This window comes from Pungitius pungitius, chromosome 1, assembly GCF_949316345.1.
Source record: "Pungitius pungitius chromosome 1, fPunPun2.1, whole genome shotgun sequence".
Lineage (NCBI taxonomy): Eukaryota > Metazoa > Chordata > Actinopteri > Perciformes > Gasterosteidae > Pungitius > Pungitius pungitius.
In genome coordinates, this window is record NC_084900.1 from 9,820,115 (window position 1) to 9,842,518 (window position 22,404).

A 22,404-nucleotide genomic window follows, 5' to 3' on the forward strand; every position below is an offset into this window, starting at 1 on the left:
AGAACACTGACCTCCGGTGTTTATAGTACATTGTTTTATTTGCATAACATTGAGAGGGAGTTTTTTCTTTTGTCAGGGAAAAACCACACCAAAACAAACAATAAAATTATACTAAAGGACAGTATTTTTGCCATGTAAATTTAGTATTACTAACATGTTTGTAGGTTAATGTGTTCCATTCGTATAATTTGGAATCAAATCAGATTCCAACTCTGACGTGCCAAGCACAGTTGGTCCAAGTTTGCGGTAGCTTTAATAAATCCACCAGTAAACAGAGCGGAGGGAGAAGAAGAGGATGTGCACCGGAAACTAAACGAGTCCCCTTTGCCATCCCACCCGTATCCAAGAGCAAAATGGGTACAGGGCCTCAATGGACAATGGGGATGAGTAATATCACAAAGATGAATGTGATGGAATGTTCTTTTATTTGATTTTTATGAAAATGTTTGATGGTAAAGCACAAGTTTCAAAGCAAGCGTGGTAAGCAGTAACCATCTCCATATGGAATTCTGTATAGCAAATCTATACTGAGAATAATTCTAATGATGGCATCCTGGCATGCTAATTCTGCTAACTGTGGCACCGGGAATTACAGCGTTAATATTCTCTCATGGTATCAGGAGTTCCAAATTAGCTGGCAGAATCTGAAAATGTCAAAATCTCACAGTTAATAGTTTAAAATGCTAACTGCTGAAATACTACCATGCTTATTACTAATGGTTAAGTATCAACATTTTTGTTAATATTCATCAGTCAACGTAACAGCTTATTGATGAGATTTTACATAATTGTGAAAGGTACAAATACATGTACCTTTCCCATGTCAGCAATATTAATTGAACTGGACTGAACTTATGTGCTTCATAAACTCAAGCTAAATAAAACTAATGCATAATCTCTCTTTGTTACTGCTGAATGTGTATATTATATTATAGTCAGCGCATTGTCAAAGGTTTCCCTTCTGTTCCAGCATAGAACCTTGTGAATTGGACCTGGGGAGATATGCAGACAGATCTGGGCCAGTCGGTCTGGACGAGGGGGCGGAGGGTCGGTTGGAGTGGAGAAAAACGGGAGGGCGGGGTCTCACGGACTTGCACAGGTGCCAGCTTGCGCTCACTGATGTTGCACGAATGAGCACACAATCGGACTTGGTACCTACGTTTCCTTCTGTTGCCCTCTGTGTCTCATTGCCTCTGGGTCCCTCCACCTTGGCCGGTGCCCTTGTCCGGCTCTGTTCTCCCTCCTGGCGCTCTTGTGACGTGTCTTGGCTCGCCGAGTGATGTCTTCATTGCAATCAGCCAGCGTCCGTTTCACCACACCCTCTTAACCTCTTAACGTGGGCCAATTTAAATTCTGCGCTTACATGTTTTTGCCAGGTGGATCATGCGGGAGATTGTGAGTTTGGACGTTTTCTGCACACTTTACTCTGGACCGCGGCTCCGTGGTCGTCCTTCGATTAGAGGATCAGCGGTTCTCCCTTTGGCTCGGCCACCCCATGTCGACGTGTCCCTGTGCGAGACGCTTGCTCCCGTAGCAATGTCTATGGTGTGTGAATGTTGGCCACAGTCCTGATGTGGAGGTGTGGGTGTGAATGATGACAAGGCGCGTCGAGGGGTCGGAAGAGTGCTACACAATAGGGCTGGGCATGTGGGCAAAAAATCACGGTAGTTTGTACGATTGTAGCAGCATCACAGTCCACCATTTTCTCTTGAGTAAAGGCATTCATTCATTGACGCGCAAAAGGACCGCTGGCTAGGCCTGTCGTGATAATCAATATATTGACTCATCGCACAATATATGGAAATGACAGCGTCTCCACACACACACACACACACACACACACTCCGAGCGGACACTGAGGGGTGAAGAGAAGGCGTGAACCCCCTGTGTTATCAAGTGTTTTTGACCGTAACATCTACAGTGTAGCCAGTTAGGACAAGTCAAAATGGACTTGGTTTTCGAAGCCGCAATTTTCAGCTGTGGTGTGGGAACAGTTTGACTTTAAGCTGAATGAGAGAGGAGAGCCAATCGATGTGAACAAGCCAGTGTGTCGACTTTGTTTAAAAACAGTGGCAATGAAAAGTGGCAACACAACCATCCAACCCAGTCTTTCACCCTGGGAACAACAACAACTGTCGGTTCCTCTGGACTCCAGGTTTGCCTCTTTGGACGGAAGGTCCATACGCATCGCACAAACCCTGATGCGTCGCCCCGCTCTGTGTCCCTTGCACTTACAATTTATTTGTTTTATTTTTGTAGAATATATTTTCTTCACATTTCAATTATAATATATATATTTCCAAAATTAAAACTTCTTTGAAAGATTATTATGCTATTATATCATGTCATTATGAAATCAGTGGCATAAAATGGTCCGAAAATGAAAATGGTATTGATATATTATTGCAATTTACTTTGGTGCAATATATTGCTCAACAAAAGTTATCGTGGTGTCGGCCACCTGAACAGCTGTTCACCGCTTGTTGTTCACCTGTCAACTGGCCGGAAGAGTTGGCTGGTTAGCGTGTTAGCAGCTTTTGTGGCTGCCAACAGAACCAATACCAGTTGCTCGACAAACTTTGCAATAAATCATTTTCTAACTTACTAAAAACTCAACAGAGCTATGAAGGCAAATCAACGGTGGTCCGTGCTTACAGGTCGCTTGCTTACAGGTTTTCTTTTTGACAGTGAGGGGGCAGACCCCGTCACCGTGGTAGCGCTACATCGAATTGGTTACAAACCTCGTCTTTGGATTGGCTGGATTTCATCTCTGTTGAGGGCCAGTCTGTCTCAGCGCTGGTCTGTTGTGTGATTTAAGAGCTGGTGTTTGAGATTGTGGGACTTCTTCCAGGCTTTGCGGTTTGGTTTTGAAGATAAGCAGAGGGTTGGGGGGGCGGGGGGGGGGGGGGGGGGGGTGACCTTGGGTGGCGAGAGGGGAAAGATAGCCATGGTGCAGTAGGACAGGACAAGAAGCGAGAGAGCTAATTGTGTTATTTAACAGCTGAGGAAACTGCAATACAGTAGTGATAGGTTATTGAGTGTGTGTGTGTGTGCGCCTAAGGGAAATCCTGCAGGGGTTTCTCCACTCGTTCTCTGCTAGGCCAGCAGAAAGGGGGGGGGCGGGGGGGGGGGGGGGGGGGGGACAGAGCGAGAGAGCCCAGTGGCAGGTCTGCCTACAATCACAGAATCCCACAATCATTTAACGCTGGCCTTCTCAGGGGGATGGTGACTGCTGCGGAGGCTCCGCCCGAGGCTCTGTTGCTGTGTTGTCATGGCAGTTTAATTCCAACCTTAAACAGTAGAAACCCCTCGCAGTGATGTCTGTCTGGGTCAAATTGATCACTATAAGCAAGGGAGTTTTTTTTCATCCACTTAACCATATTATTGACATTAGCATTTCTTTGGGGCATAATCATTCTCTCATTGTCCAACATAGAGTATGTGTAACTAGCCATCATCATTGGTTTGGGTGGTATAGCTGGTGCCCATCCTTTTGTGCCACAAATTAGATTTCATTTAAATAGCTTTAAAATGTCAAAAGGGCTACTAATAATTGTAATTATTGACAAAGTAACTTTGAATAAAAGTTCACCATTGTTTTAAGGAGAGGACTTGAACATTGTCGGCCCGTCCAGATATTCCACATTACGTGTCACTAGTCTATAGTTATGACATTGCCATCATTTACTAGCAAAACATGTCTACACATTTATTGTGGTTGAGATAATCTGACCAACCTGTCTGCTCTGACTGCTGGTGTCTGGCTGTTTCAGCTGTGTTTTCGTGTGACTGACTGGTTCGCTCTCCAGATGTACGGATGATGCGACTGCAGTGACGCAAGGTGACTCAGACAGTGTCACGGCATCTGTACGTCCTTGTCAAAGCAGCAAGAACAGCACTGACAAACCCCCTTAGTCTGTCTCTTCAAGCCAACATCAGATCGGAAGAGGTGGGGTGAGACGGATGAGGGGGAGGTGAGGGGGGGGGTCAGGGGCCCACCCCTGCTCCGACCCGGCCAGGTTCCCTCTGGATGAAGAGACTTTGGAAAGAGGAGGGTGGGGGGAGGCGGGGGGGGGGCAGGAGAGTTTAATACAGCTGACATTGAATGGGACGAGGGGATTGGGGGGGGATCAGTGACCGAGGGGGAGGAGAGTGGGAGGGAGGAAGAAGAGCAAAGGGGAGGGTTTAGGGAAATATGAGCGAGAGAGAGAATGCAAATGCACTGTGAACAGGGACAAGCAAGAGAGCGAGTCACACACACTCTCACACACACACACACACACACACACACACACACACACATGCTGCCTCTGTAATACACCTTCACACTGTGTCACTCATTCACACACACATACGTTTTCCTCACACGTGTGCGCTGAGGCAGAGAGGTGCCTTGTTTGGGAGGTACACCCCCCCACCCCCCCACCCATCTCAACCCGTCTGTCCCCCACCTCACGTCTCTCTCTCTCGCAGACACGCACTGTGCAGCTGGACTGGAGACCGGACCACTGTCACCCACCGGTGGAGACTTTCAGCGGGAAAACGGCGCCTACCGTAAGAATACCTGCCAGCACCCCTGCCCCCTCCCCTCTCTCTCTCTCTCCTTCCATTCATTCATCCCTCGTTCTCCCATCTGCGAGGCAGCGTGCGTGGCTGAAGGACACATCCCGCTACGCTCAGCCGTGAGAGAGTTGGAGAGCCCGATGCGATAGGGGGGGATAGAAGGACTCCCTCCCTCCCTCCCCTCTCCCCTCGTTGTTTCTGTGTGTCCGTCTGTCTCTCGGTCCCTGCGCTTTTGTCGTTGATGAATGTCACCTCTATCTCTGGGAAAACGCTGGATTTATCAAGCACCCACCCCCCCACCCCCCTCCCCGTCTTCTCTCAGGGAGTGGGTGAGCCAGGGTGACTCGAGGAGAGCTTGGAAGACGACGAGGGAACAAGTCGCACACAGTCCAGCGGCGTCCATCCGTACCCCTTCATCATCGTCCCGGCTCGCAGAGCTGATACCTTAGGTCGGACAGTCTCTACTTCTTCCACTTCAGATGGAGACGTTTTACAGGTGAGAGACCGAAAGAAAAGGAGCAGTGTCACTCCGGTTATTTTGGAGAGTTGACATTCAGCTGATTTTTTATTTTTATTTATTTTTTCCCACTGGAAAGGTTGAGGCGTCTGTTCTGCGGGACTGAGTGCATTAGGAGGACTAAATGTTGTCTATTCGTCGGCATTCACCATGCATCAAATGGTTCTGTGGATAAATCTTTTTGGACACTGTTGAGTTGAACTTGAGTGTCCAAAAAGCTGCAGGAGAAGGGTAAGGGGACGCTCTGACTGGGACGGAGGCACCAGGGCGCATTGCTGGGTCACAGAGGACTGTCTTTTGGGTGGATAACAAGCAGACTTTTTCTGAAAGATCAACAGTGACGTATGAAGGCTTCACCTGAACCTTGCTCGCTACCAGATTTTAAAGGCAAAAGGTCTTCAATTCAAACCTCAACCAGCATCACTTTTCTACCGTGGGTGGGTCTTTGAGGGATCCACCCTTATTTCCTTCATCTTTTTTTTATTTTTCGCCCTTCTCCCGGCTGCTTCAGTCCTTCCGCAGAAGCCCCCTCCTCCACCCTGCACTCTCCATCCGCGGTGCTCCGTCGCCCTGGGTGAGCGGGCAGGGGGGTGGCCCACTGTACCCCCCGACACCAGGGCGCCACCGAGCCGCCAGAGGCTGGTGAGGCGCCGGCGGGGTCAGCGCTTGGAAGATGGCCGCTCTCGCCAGCTCCCTTATTCGCCAGCGCAGGGAGGTCAAGGACCCCCAGGCGAACCGGCAGATCGCCAGCAAGCGCAAGCCCTGCCCGAAGAGCAACAAGTCCCTCTGCCAGAAGCAAATCCTCATATTAATATCCAAGGTTCGACTATGTGGCAGTCGAGGGAGAAAAATGGAAAAAAGACCAGGTGAGTTACCGCCTCTCCACCATTTTCTTGTTCTTCTTCTCATTTCCTTCACCTCGGTCATCGTCTCTTCGTCTTTGCTCCACCTTCTGCATGCACTGGGTAGCTGGACGTTGACGGTTGACTTGCCAGACTCCGGATTAATCCTCAACTGTGAATTCTCAATAGAGATCATTTCCTGCTTGTAACTTCTAGTGCAGGACCCAATCAGAATCTGGGAAACATCCCAGCACATCTTCCTGGTAGCTGTACACAACCCGTGCTGTACGTATGGTAGAACAGGAAGTGAGCGGAGTTAAATCTGACTCTCTGAGGGGCATAACCTCGCCTGTGATGTGATGTGTGTGAGGACTCGGTTGAGGCGCGTGTCAACACATCCCATCACATGCTGGTAATCTGCAAGCACAAGCTAGAGAGCGAGCTCACACACGTACAGGGATTTACTGTGATGTAAAAATGTCAAGACGCGTCTCATTTTCATTTCTGGGGGGCCATTACTCTCTTTGTGCTCCCCTCAAGACAACTGAAACACGGGGAGGCTTAATTTGTCTTGGGTGTTTGCATGTTAAATGTAATTGCAAAATTATTCATTGAAGCCAAATGAGAGACTGACACTTGTGCGATAAGTGTGTGTATGCTGCTTATGGTGATAGTTATCGACATCACCAGGCATAGATGAATTGAAGAGCAATAATGGCAAATTGTCGATGCCTTGTGGCTTTTTGGGTTCAGTTATCTCGGTGAAACTTTAAGATGATCTTTGTGGGAATACGTTTTTCCAAAAAAAAATAAAAAAATTCACACACTCACGAGTGGTACCTTTTGTCCACCAACAAAATGGTAAGTCAGACCACTTCTGTGCCGAGGTATTATTGTATAGTAGAAATATTAATTAAATATACTTTCATCAGTTGTCAAAAAGCTCAAGAGTAAATGATGGAATATTAATAAGTGATTAGTGATTAGGCTTTTAAGGAGAGGATTTCCTTTTTAGGAAGTTAGACTTCATAAAGAGGTGTAAAACTGTATATATTTGTCCAATTTCTTTTAAATTCATTTTATTGATAAAATGTATCCGTATACTTTACCGTCTTGTCAATGTGAACATTGTATTATATTTTACACAGATCTTTGATCATACTTGTGTGTATCTTCATTAGTGCGTTCACTGAACAAGCGTCCTCTCTCCACACCGCCCTGCCTTCCCGTCTAAGCGTGCACACGCGTGTGTCCTTGTCCGCCCCTGTGCAAATGTGCCTGTGTGTTCTGTGATATTTATTACCGCAGTGTGCCAAGTTCATCATGGTAATTACGTGGGGAACCTCTAGCGTGGGACGTAACATCTGCCGTAGAGGCGGCTGCTCTCTGGATTGTAATTAGGGTGGTAAAGTAGGTTGGACAGGTCGTGGCATCGCCCGCTCTTTGGGAAAAGGCCACACACGGAAACAAGGCCATTGTTTGAAGTCCATTTCATTCCCAAGTGCTTTCAGTGCTTCACACACTCGGTTGGATTTTTTATTAAAATAACGGTGGGTGCTGTGGATGGACGGATTACCAGCTTCACCATTTAAGGTTGTGATTCATAGGGGTCTCTGTTTAAGTACCATAGGTGGCAGTGTGTGTCATCATCGTTTCCTAACGTGTGTGCGTGTGTGTGTGTGTGTGTGGGTGTGTGTGTGTGTGGCGCGTCGCCACTGGGAGGAAACTTGTCCTTTTTTAGGGCTGTTACAGTGAAGGAATTGCTATGATAATGATTTGCTCCACGGTGCAAAATGCAATATTATTTCCTGTTTTGTTTGTTTGAAACTGACTTAAATTCCCCTGGTTCTAGTCCTATACATATTTGTTGTTGGACTGTTTTTAGGCATTTTATTTATATACATGTCTCAAATGAGAAACACTTTTAAGACTAATCCTTGTTATTTATACTTATTATTTATGGCGATGAGCGTTTGTTGCGTCGGGTTCGTATGAAGTTAAAATGTTGTAGATGGGTTAGGGCACATGTGTCAAACTCATGGCCCGCGGGCCTAATCCGGCCCGTGAATGAATTATCTTTGGCCCGCATGATCAAATCTATTTACTATTAGAGCTGGCCCGCCGGTATATCGCACGCATCACCATAATACTAAAAATCCCACAATGCACTCTCCGTGTGTCGTCGCGCATTCGCAGGCCCGCGAAAAAACCATACCAACAACTTTTTACTCCGTTAATTTTTTTGGGGGGGTTTTCCCATAAAATGAAAATACGAAGCGTTGCCGCTAGACCGGAAGTACGTAGATTTTCACAGTAAGAATCAACGCAATTGCCTGTAATGACAGCGGTTACCAAGGTAACAAGAGGAGAAAAGTTCATTAACGGATATAAATAAATAATCCTGGTCTGACGGGATGTGTTAGCAGCAGTAGGTGACTACACTCGCTGCTCTTGGCTCTGATATTTATATTCCACGTATTGTTTTGCTCCAATGAGCCTGCCCCCCCCGATCGTCAGTGGCCCACGTTCGGTCGAAGTCGGCAGTATCTGGCCCGAACCTGAAATGAGTTTGACACCCCTGGGTTAGGGCAAAGGTGTCAAAAGTATTCACATTCATTACTCAAGTAGAATATACTGTAGACACTAGGGTTTAAAAAGTAGAAGTAGAGTTGAAGTATTAACTCAAGCTTTTTACTTAAGTAATTGTATAAAAGTACTGGTTTCAAAACTACTTAAAGTGTAAAAGTAAAAGTAAGGGGAAAAAATGTCCATTAAGAACAAACTTTAATGTGTAACCTCGCTTACAGAACATGTCAGTCTATCACAATATGATCGGAAGGTGCCTTCAGATCATGTGACCTGCCGTTCAGATGACGGAAACATGGCGACATCCAGAGAAGCGTACAAACCCACACGCGATATGACTTAAACAAATAAAATGAACACCCATTTTTCAGTGACGGCTGAAGGACGTACACACACGCTGTTCCCGTTGATGCAGTGTCTCCCCTATAGGTTTACTACTTCATCGGGGGGGGGGCGCATCGATGGGGAAACACTGGCAGCGGTCGGTTATCAAAACATTGAACAGAATCCTTTAGTGTTCATTTCTAAAGCCTCGCATTAAGACAAACATCACTTAATTTAAGACGCTGCGCTACTTGCAGGTTGCTGTGTTGACTCTCAATAAAGTTTGAAAAAAACATGCACGGCAAACCCATGATCATGATTATACCCATTCAACGTTACATGGACTTTGCATGAGAAGGAGGAGGCGGGTTCAGAGGAGGCGGGTAATACCGAACTTAGATCGGCGTGTGTGTGTGTGTGTGTGTGCGTGCGTGCTTGTCATGTGAGTTTCTCCCTCCTCCCCCTGAGCTTGAGCCCGAGGCCACAGTTGACCCCTGGCCAGGAATAAACGACTACAGTATTCCTGAGCCTCCTCGTCTTCCTCACCCTGGCAGCACTTCAGAGCATCCCGCTTCCATTCACTTTGCCTCCAACTGGCTTCTATTGTTTCTACGGGCCTTGTTTGGCTGGTATTGGCTCATTTTGCATCCTGTTGCTTATAGTCTCGTGCATTGTCTCTTGTATTTTAGTAGACTCATTGTTTTCTGATGGCTCCCTTTGTCGTATTGGCTTCTTCAACTTCTCAATTTTTTTTACTTTTGTTAAGCAGAGAATCACAATTTTCCTTTCTTATACAGACATAATTAAAAATGAATTTGCCGATAAAATTTGACCTTAATCATGTTGATGATTTTCCCCCCATATTTCGCTATTAGCAACCTTTTTGTGACGCTTTCCAGGGAGGCAGAGCACCAAAGCCGCATGATCCCTGTCAGGTTGCAGTGAGCAAAGTTTTTTATCATAAACACAATGGTGAAGCTTTTTTGGGTCAAGGCTTTCATTGTTTTTCTATTGTTGTTGTTTACTACAGTAAACTAAAAAGGGGGTGGAAAGTTTCCTATAAATTTGTGTTCCCCTATCATTTAAAAAAACTAAAAACTAGCCCCTACCTGTCACAGTAAAGTTGTTCTCAAGTAGTTTGCCTTTGTTTTTTTTTAGATTTTTCCCTACTGATATCTACCAACATACAAGACAATGAGAATATCCGAAATGAACATGTTCATGTTGAATATTCATTTAAAGGTAGATCCTCAATACCAAAAGGGTCACATCACAACATGTCTCACCTCATGGTTGTTTCTGTTTGGTCCCTCCATTCGAACTCCAACCTATTGTGACATTTTCCACTTTTAACCAATAGCACCCGGATAACGACGTTATCATGCACAAAACAGTCTTCTTGTGCGTCACTGCATTCTGAGCGGATAGTTCAGGTTCCCTTTGTTCTGCAGAAGGGCCGTTTGAGGCTATTGTAGGAGAGGAGGACTCGTACTTAAGATGGAACAACGCGTGTGTCCTTACACATGTGCAACCTTGTGATGAATGGTGAGGAGTGACGTGTGTTTGTGTGTCCTGGCCTAACCTACCCCCCCCCCCCCCCCAACACCTTCCCCTCTACTCTTATACTCTCTTGCCTCACCTCTCCCCACCCACACAAACACACACACACACCTTCTAACCCTCACCTAACCCATACTAATGATGGTCCAGCACTACAGCCCACTCAGCTTATAACAAGGTCAGCTTGCCCTGTACAAACACAGGCACACACACACACGCACACTCAAGAGGAATCTAGCCTCAGACACAAGCCTTTTCAAGTGCAGATATCTATAATTACGCACTTGCATCAACATAAAAACATGCCCATACGCAGTCTGAAACACTAATAAATCAACACAAACCCCAACAAATGATGAGACTTGATAGTGAGTGCGGGAGAGATAAAATGTTGCCCCGGCTATGTGCGTGTGCGTATTGGTGTGCAACGAGTGTGTGCGTTTGGGACTGATAGGCTCTAATGAGCATGTTAGGCTGCCCATTGGATATCAAAGAGTAAAACCCAAATAGCCTTTGCTGTCCCCTGAATGTGGAAGCGCTCCTCTCTTCTTTTAACAGGAGAGTATAACACTTGGAGTTGTCACTGCAGCGCCGGGGCCAAGTGTTCGTCCAACCGCTCTAAATTGGTGCGTGTTTGTGGACAGGGCCGGCCCTTCCTATAGGCGACCAAGGCGACCGCCTAGGGCGCCAAATTTGTGGGGGGGCACCCTTTATGTGTGCCCGTAAGCATACATCGTTCTCTCAACAACATTGATTGACAAAATATAAATGAAATCAAACCATCATTAAAACAAAGGGAAAGAGGGGTTTTGTGTATGTGCATTGAAGATGGATGGGGTTCCTGCACTTTTTTAATTTGCTCCAATAATGCTGTGTGATTATAACGATGGAATACTGTTAACTTTTCTCCACATTTACTATGAGTGAATTCTAAAATAACTTTAAAGAGAAGGAACAACCAGCCTTCAAAAATCAGAGCATATATTGAAAATCTACTTATGTCCATGATAAAAATCCAGAAAGTCTTTTTTTATGCCTTGCACATTATGTTAAAATCGGATGTGAGCGTGCCAAAATGTAAAGACAGTGTTTGAGTAAATTCAAGTTAATAAGTTAAAGAAAAGGTTAAAACAAGTTGTGAGCAATCACTTCCTAGGATCTGGGATCATATAATAACATCTTCACACAAGTAGTGTTGGTATCAATATTCTCATCTAACGAAATTGTAGTACCGCCTAGGGCAGCCAATGGGCTAGAGCCGGCCCTGTGTGTGGGAGAACGGGGATATTCATATGCACGCTTGAGAGACAAACCACAAATGACATTGTTTGGTGCGTGTGTGTGTGTGTGTGTGTGCGTGCGGCTCATTGTTGTGCAGTGATTCATCAGGCCACATCATCTCCTCTCATTAACACACTGATTTATCAATAATGTGTGCTGGTGTTTTGAGAGCACACATTGAGCCGGGCCGATTTACTGCCTCGTAGACCGGACACTGCTGACAGGTGTCACCACAGAGGACATGATTTCTCCCTCTGTCCACGTCCCTCTCCCTTTTTTCAGCTTTCTGCCTCTCTCCAATTTCTCTCAATCCATCCTCCCAACCGGCTTTCTCCCCCCCCCCCCCCCCTCTCTCCACACCACCCACTTATCTTCTCAAGGGCATCTGGCTTGCTTAGACTGTCCATCCCTCAGTGTGTGCCTGTCCCTCTTCACCCGCCGTATTTCCCCACTGTGTCCAATCATGTTGTCTTTGGGCCAGTCAGTTACTCACCGGATGCTACAATGGCGGAGAGGCTGTAGCTATTGTGCTGCCACGTTGCGTCATGCCGGTTCTATTGTTAATGGACCCGGAGCAGGCGCCAGTCGCGTCTTTGTGGAGCCGAGAGCGTATGGATGTAGAGTTTGTTTCTCTTGTTGGCCTCCCTTCAGGGTTTATGCGTGACGGAGGTATCAAAGGTTTGGGTTTGGTTTGGGTGACGCAATTCATTTCAATGATATACTTGTTCATTTTTTACAAATTGCTTTATTATTGATACACACACACACACACACACACACTGACAGCGGGTTGAAATCCAGATTTTACCCAAAGAGTCTGAATAGTGCTGATTGTCGTTTGATGGGAGTGGTGACTGCTGATTAATTGCCTTAACGATTAATGATCTGACGGTCTGATGGATATCCAGCGTGTCCAAATATTTTGTCCCCCATCGTCTGTTTCTGTGGCCGATGTCCATCTATTGACCTTTTAGAAACTCGTTCACTGTTGTAGTATTTGAAATGTGGTTTCTGGCTATTAAGTAAATTGAACTTTATAGTAAAACATTCCGCTTTCTTTTGGCTGTGTGCATCACTTTTATGACCGCAACAGTGCTTTTCTTTGTGAACGTGTGGGTCTGCAAAGCCTTTCAGGATGACAAACTAATTCTGCCAAAATCTTTTTGATTTACAAAAAAAGTTTTTTTTACTTTTGGCCCAAACAACTTCATTAACTGGTGCGACTTACATCTCTTTAAGATCCATTGAAACAGCTATACGGCAAAACAAAGTAAGTTGATATAAGCCAGTGGAAATTTGAATGAAAAGATTTTCACCCCTCTTTCCCCTTGGAGGCCTTCTTGAAGAAATTGTATTTGATTCTGGGTCTGTACCTTCTTGGTTGAATGCACTTATTCTAAGTCGCTTTGGTTAAAAGCGTTCCCTGCCTCTGCCAGTGCGGCAGTGCACGGTGCGCGGTAATAAATGTTTTGGAGATGCTAACACTTGGCCCTGTGTAATGATCAATGTGGGCTTTCAGTTTTGCCCCTCCAAACAAAATGATTTATGAAGCGGACCACCATTTCTTTTGATGTTTTTTTTTGTAAATGGGCATCAATCATCATCATTAGACAAAATAGATTGTTTCTGAAGAAAGAGTGTGTGCTCATTGGTTGTGTAACTTGTTGTATTGCGGTATGGGATAACAGTTTGCTTGAGTGTGTGTGTGTGTGTGTGTGTGTGTGTGTGTGTGTGTGTGTGTGTGTGTGTGTGTGTGTGTGTGTGTGTGTGTGTGTGTGTGTGTGTGTGTGTGTGTGTGTGTGTGTGTGTGTGTGTGTGTGTGTGTGTGTGTGTGTGTGAGGGCCGGTCGGATTTAAAAAAGGCTGCAGGGTGGTCTGGTAGGAAAGAGGTGAGCTTAGACTCAGTGTGGCACATTGTTGACACGGCACAGACATGAAAATGAAACAAAAGCAGGGCAATGATGCCAATGGTTTAATCTGGATACTGTGCTCTTCAAATGACCTCCACCTGAGATACACACACACACACACACACACACAGTGATGCATGCAAATCTGCTCGCATTTATCTACAGCAGCACTCAACATCTTATTTTGCGTCAGACAATTTCCCCTCCGCTGGGATTCACCGTCTTGAGAGCCCAAGTAACAAATGACCGGCAAGCGTCGAGTCAGCATCTCCCCCCCCCCCCCCCCTCACACCACCACCAACCCAACCTTGCTTTTTTCAAAGTCAAACCACCTGCAGAAACCGCAGGCTGTCCCTTTTAATAATCAATGCTCTTAGTTAGGTCGCAAAATAAACATGCTGAGGACAGTAAAGCCAGCGTTAGCAATCAATTTGCCGCATGGTTTCTGTGCAGAGCCGACATGCGTCACATGAAGATGGCAGTTTTGGATCCACAGAAACAGACCCACAACTGGGCAACATTGTAAAATCCCTCAGGCTAGAAAGGATCCACACATACAAACCGGTCCCGGTCATGCGTGGGGAGTCTGATCTCTCTCTCTCAGCTCCAACGGTGTCGCTGAACAAAGTGACATTGTTTGGAAGAAGGCTCCATAAATCATATGTCATGATAATCCACATTTCTCTCCTTCCCTCTCTCGCTCTCTCTCTCTCTTGTTGTGTGTTGACCTCACACTAGCACACACATACACACCACCACAAGGTCTTAACTGCTTGTGTCCATATATACTACGCCTTAATTTACTTTGACCACAGAGGCTGTGGCACCCAAGGGTGGTGTGGGATTTACTGACCGGTGCTGAGGCTGAACCCTGAGTTGTCATTAAATGAAAAGTCATTTGCTTCTAATTTAGAGGTGATAGAGAAGAATTATTTGCCTGATATTTAGAATGTCCGGTGTGTTGAATAATAAAAGATTGTAAGCTACCAGGAGTTAATATAGATGCTTTGTTAACTTTATTAAGACTACCTGCCATTTTGTTGAGGCATCACTGACATACACTTATGCGTTTTCTTTATAGACAATTTGAGCGTGAAGTCAGTTGGAACCGTCCCACAAAACTCAAAGAAAAATATTTTCCTACTTGAATAGTTTTTTTTTTTCACATGGACTATTTACTTGTGTGTGCATATGCAAAAAGTGAATAGTTTCCATTAGGACCTTTTCCAGTGAGGGCTGTGGATTACGCAGAGTTGAGATGAACCGGTCAAAGTCACTCCAACGTCAGTCCCATTCTGGTGAAGACGGCTGCAGGAGTTTTTTTGAACCTGACTCAGCATTCTTGCCCTTGTCTCCCATCTCATAAAATGTTAACGTTTTACAAAAGACATCAGTAAATACCACTTTTGTAAATTTGGAAGGTTCTAAGCAGTTGTGGTTTATCACTCTACCTTGTAAGTCTTTACAGCCGTGTTTTGCGTAATCAACCCTTTGTTTATACCACGTTTGCCTTTTACTTCTGCAGATTGAATTCACATTTCCTAAATAATAAAAGTTGCGTTGTTAAGATTATTTTGCTGAACAAAACATAGGTGTCTTTAAGAAGTATCATGAAAAAATGTTTCTCACAGAGCTTCAATTTCTGCAATAATCCAAGATTAAGTGGACAAATCCTATTGGCTGTTTGTTGAGGGAAGCCGTGCGATGTTGACCTCTGGGACGCCCCCCAAAATATACATTGCCATTTTCATCAAATTGCAGCCAACATCGACTCAAGTTTGAAGTAATTAGCACTGCGACCACATAAAACACGTTTTGGGCCATGAATCTGCTAAGAACAACTCCACAAATGTTAAACTTAATAAAACAATGAATGACTATTCTTTATGACCTTCCCACACTTTCTCCCTACTATATGCACATGGAGCACTTGAACATGCATGTTGCATTTACTGTAGTGCTGTTCCGACGTCAGACATGAATAAGCCTGAATTATGCAACTTACCGGCATCTATAGACCGGCAGCGGGTGTTTTTGTCCCTATATAAGAAATCATTTGTAATGTTCTTTTCAAGAGTTTTGCGAGCGAATCACATGGCCAGTCAAGTGCTTTGTGTACACAAACACAGGTAATAAAATGGGCACACGGTGCACAGAGAGCTGTGATCTATACCGCTGGAACCCCTCTCCAGGCATCGCATGTGCTACCCACAGCGGATGCATGTGTTCTCGGGTCTCAGGGTTTGAAAATGTGCAACGTGCAAGTCAGAAAGGCTGTGTGTGTGTGGGGCTCCTTGCTGACTGCGGCATGTCTACCTGTGTTTGTTCCCCCGTGGTACACAAGCACAGGTGGGTGACGCGTCCTTCACTTTAATGTGCCATCAGTCTGTGAAGCTGGAGACGAGCCAGAGCGCAAACTCCTCAGGTCCCGTGCTAGCGCATCTCACAAGAGAGTTTGCGTGCAGATGAGAGGAGAACCTCCTCACCAAGTCTGGGGCTTTACCACTGCCATTAAATTATCCATCATGCAATTAGGCCCTGCAGAGAGCGATAGCAACAGACACAGATAGAAGGCTCTCTTAGCCATTCATTAAGTCTAGTGCAGAGGCCGGGTTAAAATATTGAATAAAAACCTTTGGTGAAACCTCTCCAAAGCAGTAGACAAATTGACAAAAAACGTTTAAACCCCTGAAGAAAAGCAAGTGAACAGTCTGTGTTTTGTCCTCTGTGAATCTTTATTCTAGTGCAGGGGTGTCAAACTCATTTCAGGTTCGGGCCAGATACTGCCCAGCTCGACCGAATGCGGGCCACTGACGATCGGCGCGAAAGGCTGACGGGGGGGGGGGGGCGGTGGCGGTCCGACCGACGGTTCGCTGACGGCGGGACGTACGCCCTCCGGCAGCCGGACACCGGCGCCGGGCCGCGAGTTTGATATATGTAACCTAGACCAATAACATGGGCAGTTCAATATAATTAAATCCATGGTTTAAATACACGTATTCAGCCACATTCTGGTGGAGATGCAATCTGGACTCCGCCATACTGCTCCAGCATCTCTTCCTCTGTCAGTGGGCCGCTCCGCTCTGGATCCTCCTCAGCCGGACGGACGCTTCACTCGGTGAAAATGAATGAAATTACAGCTAGAAAACACTATCAAACAATTCACCTCACGCCACGCTCCGTTCACCCAGCACTCCTTCCACTCTCAGAGAGAGAGAGAGAGAGAGAGAGAGAGAGAGAGACGTAGCGCTGCTTAAAACCCTTGTAGGTTTAGATGTCGTAAGCCCCTTAAGACCATTGGGCCATGAAGGACAGCCATTCACAGATATTTATCATCATTATTTTTCAACCATCTCTGCTTTATTAGACGTTTGGAAGTGGTAAGTGACGGGATAGAGCGCCGGTCGGGTGCTGCCATTCACAAAGGTCACAAGACGGATCCCAATCCATGATGCTGTCTACCCCTATAAGTGCTCTACTGGTCTCCGCTTTTGTTCATGCCCCACACATGAATGGAAACATTAACGTATGAAGTCTTCTTCCGTGTGTTTCGCGTAATGCACATAAGGACGTGTTGGGATTGAAGGTAGAGGCCTTATTAATAAAACCAGACATTATCACTAATTCAACTGGGTTTTCATCACACATTCATGTCGCACACTAAAGTCAAGGCTCCTCATTTCAACATCTGCAGAGGATCTCATTCTATCATTGCTCACACCAGGTTTTGAGTGTTACACCCTGTATAGTGCAGCATGGGAAAACCATCTGATATGGGAGAACTGTAATTGATACACATATATATCCTCATCATCCAGGTCTGCGTTGAATGTGGAACGTGGTAGAACATGGAAGGTGGCAGCTAACGCCGTAGCTGGATTTGGATGTGACAGAGAACAAGCTGTATTCAGAGAGCTGAATCACAATTAGACAGGTCCATCACCGCAAAGGGTTTGGTTTGTGCGACTCTTGTACGTTCCCGGCTCCTGATCTTCCTGTGAGCTGCCTTTCCCCCGGGAAGGACTAAACTCTGCCAAAGCCTCGGCCGCTCGCTCCAGAGAGCGCAGACTTTGTGGCAGGACGCCATCTTAGCCCCCCGGCACTCACACAGGGACAGACCTCTATTGAGCCATTGCTTGCATCCATTTGTTTCAATTGCTATTCATTATTTCCGCTTGCATTTAACATAATCTTCATCCAATCTTTCTTTACTGTGGCAGGTTGCCAGTTTTATTAAATAAACAAATTGGAACGGCTTCATTCAGGCTTAAGTTAAAACTGAAGGTTCTATGTTAGTGCAAAGGTCCCTTTAACAACAAGTTTATTTATTTTATTATCTTTCTCCTAATCCATCAACTACCAATGTCATTTTTATGTGTGCTAAAATCTGCAGTGAAGTTTTTTACGCCATATGCCACATTAACCCTGACCTGCTTGAATGCAGCGTGATGTGATAATGAAGCGGACACATGAAAAACTTGACTCCTCATTTACTTGGCTGTCTGGGGTCCCTGCCAGCCCACAGACTACAATAACACGGCCCACTCAAGATCAGAAAACACGTGATTCAACAAGCCATTCAGATCTGGTCCCCTCTGCCCATGCACGCTCAGTAAAATGTGGCGTTCAGGGTCTGGGAAGTACCTTTGCAAAGGGGCACGATTTTTTTCTGCAAGCTACTGTGCTTTTTCAGATGATTGCTTTAAGGAGACGGGTGGTGTTAAAGATATGGAGCATTTCTCACTGAGGGGAATGCAGGTAAATTCACACACATAGTTTGAGGGGGCAAAAAAAGATGATTTTCAAAATTAAAGCACAAATGCATTTCCTAGAGATACATCCAGTCAGGAGGTCTGTGGAAGAGGGAATGATATCATGCTCAATAGTGTTTTCAACACTAAGTTACGTGACACTTCTTTGGATTGACTCACCGAGCATGAATTGACTTTTTGTCACTCCTTGTTCAACCAGACTGTTGAAGGGGGATTCTCACTTGAAACACCAGGACACATCTTTCAGGGTTTGGAGACCTAAACCCAGACAGTTTGGATTCTTAACAAAACTGTCTCTGAGTGTGTTTGGTCCCCAATTTGCACGTAGCTCTTTGTACATACTTTAACTATGTCATGAGAGATGGCAGCGTGGCATCGTGGGTCATATTGTTGCTGAAAGGCTGCTCCGATCGTAGTGTGTATATTGTTTGCAATGCCTGAATATTACCTGCGTGAGTGTACAGTGAAGAAAATATTATACCTTCTGTAGAGTTTATAAAAGTGCACCTTTTAATACCGAATTTTACATAACAGTGTTAGACAGATGTTCATGGGAAAGGAAAAAAAGAGAAAGGAAATGCTTTACTACCTCATACAATTGGATGGAGAAAGGAATAGGCTATCAGGGCTGGTGGAGCTCTGCAGGAGCTGATGAGTCAGGTGGATAGAGAATAAAGGGAGGTAAAGAGGTAAGGAAGGAGGGAGCGCACCGATATATATCTTGGAAAGCCAGCGAGAGATGGACAGATAGGAAAGAGGAGGCAAGAACTAAAGGCAGCTCTAAATTGGCGATAGAAGGATAACGAGGAGAGGGGGGTGGGGGCAGGTGGAAGCACAGAGAAAGCTGAGAGGGTCAGAAGCAGCGGAGAAAGAGATGGACTGATACAGGAAGAAGGAAAGGAAGAGAGTGTTGGAGGAGGATAATTGAAAAAAAAAAAAAAAAAAAAAACTTTCCCAGGACAAGCTAAAGAGCGATGGAGGGAGGGACGAGAGGCCCGGGAAAGACGGCGCTACCAGCCGCGCTCAATCATATCAAGGGAGGGAAAGAGGGATGAGAGAAAGAAGTCAATTCATAACTCTCACAGGGTTCTTCATCAGATCACCTCAGTCTGAAGAACACTGTGCGCGCATGTTTGTGTGTGTTTTGAAGATTTCAGTGCTGGGTGGGAGACACACACACACACTTAAGTTATGTGTAGAGAGTGCGTGAGAAGGGTCTTATGTAAATATGTAACTACTTTGTGTGAAATTGGAGTCCGCGGGCAGTGCCGGTGCTTCAGAAGAAGATAAGCAGACATAATTAAGAGGCCATTAATAAATTTGTTAATGAGTAAGCGAGAGTGGGGGGGATGGGGAGAGATCATGTGTAATTGTGTGTGTTTGTGTGTGCGTGTGAAGCAGACATGGGAGGACACACTCCCTGTGTGTGTGTGTCCCTCATAGTCCATATCAGGCGTATCTGCTGGCTGCGATAAGTTATCATTATGAGATATGTCCTGTCTGTGACACACTCACTGCAATCTGCGCTTCATTTGCATAAAGAGGGCTTTTAGCGATGCCCTTGTACCCTCAATGACGGTATCTGCGTTAGTCAATGCGCACACACACACACACATACACACCTCTGCATACTCACTCATGCATTATATAGCTCGACATATAGTCAAATGATCAATAAATAGCAATATAAAGGCCTGTTTATCTGTATTGAACTGTAGCTTCAGTGTTTTTCAGTGAATCTCTTTGACCCCAGTCAATGTCCTAGGAGCAAGACCTTGGTGAAGTGGACACTCGGGGGATGCTCCATGCCAACATTAGTCAGGGTTTCTGTTTAAAATAACCCTCAAACCAAAGCTAGATCATTATAAATTTTAGACCTAAAATAAACATAATAATGGGTTTGAGATCATAGGCGTTGACTTAAACTTATACTTTTTTATTTTTGAAGATGATTTTTCTTTTAATACTGGGTCTACAAGAATATATATATATATAAATAATGACCACCAAGATTAATATCAGGGTCTGTTAGGTTTTGTTTAGCTTATCCTATCAGCCATTAAGCACAATGTATTTATTCATTTGTTTTTTATTAGTTTTTACCCAAGAAGCAACCTAAAAATTGAAGGAGTGTTTGTGTGTAAGAGCGGGCCTGATATTAAGATATTAAACACCATAAAATATTGAAAAATGCTTTATCATTTCATTTCAGGTAACTATGGATTACCAAAGAATAAATACCCTGGAGACAACAACAAGGCCAAAAAGATCACTGAGAGTTGATCTAATACATTTTTTTATAACATAAAAAACAGTGAAGGGACAGCCAGGTTTTCCCAAAGCAAGGCTGAGCTAATCAATATTTAGGCCCTTGCATTACATTGATTTTAAAAACAACTTTAAAGAAACTTTAAAATGTACTTTGTATATGCACTGTACAAGTAGAACATACTTGAAAGTATTATCGGGATTTTTAAATACTACTCTATTAAATATGTCGAAAAAGATCTGTAGATCGAGCCACAAAGGCAAGGTAAAATGTTCAATTTGTCACTAATAAAACACTCTTAACCCCGTACAACTAATAAACTTCTACATTAAATTTGACCTCTGATTAAAAATGTTCAAATTGCAATAATAACTGGAGCCTAATAAGCGGTGTCCCATAAATGAAGCCCCCTTCCTTCTGGGTGTAACTTCTACATACAGCGTACTCGTCCACCTACTTCATGTCATGGTAAAGAGAACACTCCGTGTTAGAAACCGATTCAAATATTAACCAGCTTACACCCACACACCCCCGAGGCTGGTGTTGTGTTATGAGAAGCTTTCAGGGGAAGTATAAATGTTAGATTAACGTCAGTCAGGGAGCTGAGAAGTGCTTATGTCAGAGAAGGCTGTGACATAGAAAGTCGAAGCCTGTGTGGATCGCGGTTTACATTTGAGCACGTGTCAAGTGCCATAAGTGAAGCGGTGGGACTGTGTGTGTGTGTGTGTGTGGGGGGGGGGGGCTGCGTGCGGTGAGTCACCCGGGGAAACACTGACTGGGCAGTACAGAAGAGGAGAGTTTACTGCTGTGAATGTCTTCAAAAGGCAAAGGAGGGAGATTTATCCCTCCTTTGCTCCTCGATGCCGTCAAAAAAAAATAAAAGTTTTTTTAAATGAAAGTTACTTCTGGCTTTTGTGAACTAAAAGGCCTGGGAGGTCGAAGCGGACACGTTGGACTAAAAAGCCTGCTGTGAAAATTGATTTTCACCGTGACATTCAGCTTTATTTGGTTGAGTCCTTTTTAATAAAGGATTGACATTCGATTTAAGAATACTCTGGGGTTTAACTCATAGCCTTTGACACTCGAGGAACGTTTCTCTGGAGGCCTGAAGCTACAGCGCCCACCCCCTAATCTGTGATGACAACATTATGTACAGCCTGGAGGTTCTCCACTGACGATGGCTCACACAATGATCGCCTGAATTGATCCATCCAGACAGGTTTTCTGCTGTGGTATTGTAATCAGTCCACAAGCAGAAGTACTTTTTATACAGAGCTTCCGGTCCTCCTGCCCAGTGCCAGATATCAGATATGTATAGAATCTATACATTAAGTTATACTTAAACCTAAATGCTTCCTATTATTAGACTGTATTTGTGTAGCAGTGTATGCTGTTTTTGTTTTTTGAGTATGTGATGCACCAAAGCAAAAGGCACACATTACAGGAAACCTCGCCACTGGGATGCTTTTTTTTGGGGGGGGGGGGGGGGGAATAACTTTGCAACAAACCTGCTTATTTAATCTTTTCCTCGGCACCTATCCATTATACGTCCACATTTCTTAGCCTCTCGGCTCTGAATCCTCCTGCAGCCTGAAGGTGCTTTGACTCAGCTGTGATTTCTAAGACCCTACTCCCCAACCGCCAGCAATTAGATATACACAAGAGCGCTGAGGATTCCCATCCTCTACCGCCACCACACCTTCCCTGTGAAAAAGAAAAGACAAAGCTAACCAACGCGGGAAAGCCGATCACTTTAGTACAAACCCGCCACTCAGTCCTCC

General features: G+C 45.0%; 1 protein-coding gene across 2 annotated transcripts in view; it reads left to right on the forward strand.

Annotated features, from left to right (window-relative positions):
- Window positions 1–4,441: 4,441 nt before the first annotated feature.
- Window positions 4,442–22,404, forward strand: part of fgf11a (fibroblast growth factor 11a) — a 60,520-nt gene continuing 42,557 nt past the window's right edge. Inside the window, exons 1-3 of one of the 2 annotated variants that reach the window (XM_037481093.2) lie at window positions 4,442–4,554; window positions 4,886–5,059; window positions 5,160–5,946. In XM_037481093.2, the coding sequence (XP_037336990.1) occupies window positions 5,754–5,946 (193 nt within the window). In that variant the 5' untranslated portion in view covers window positions 4,442–4,554; window positions 4,886–5,059; window positions 5,160–5,753. Of the gene's footprint in view, window positions 4,555–4,885; window positions 5,947–22,404 lie in introns of both variants that reach the window. The other variant, XM_037481092.2, reaches the window with a different exon arrangement.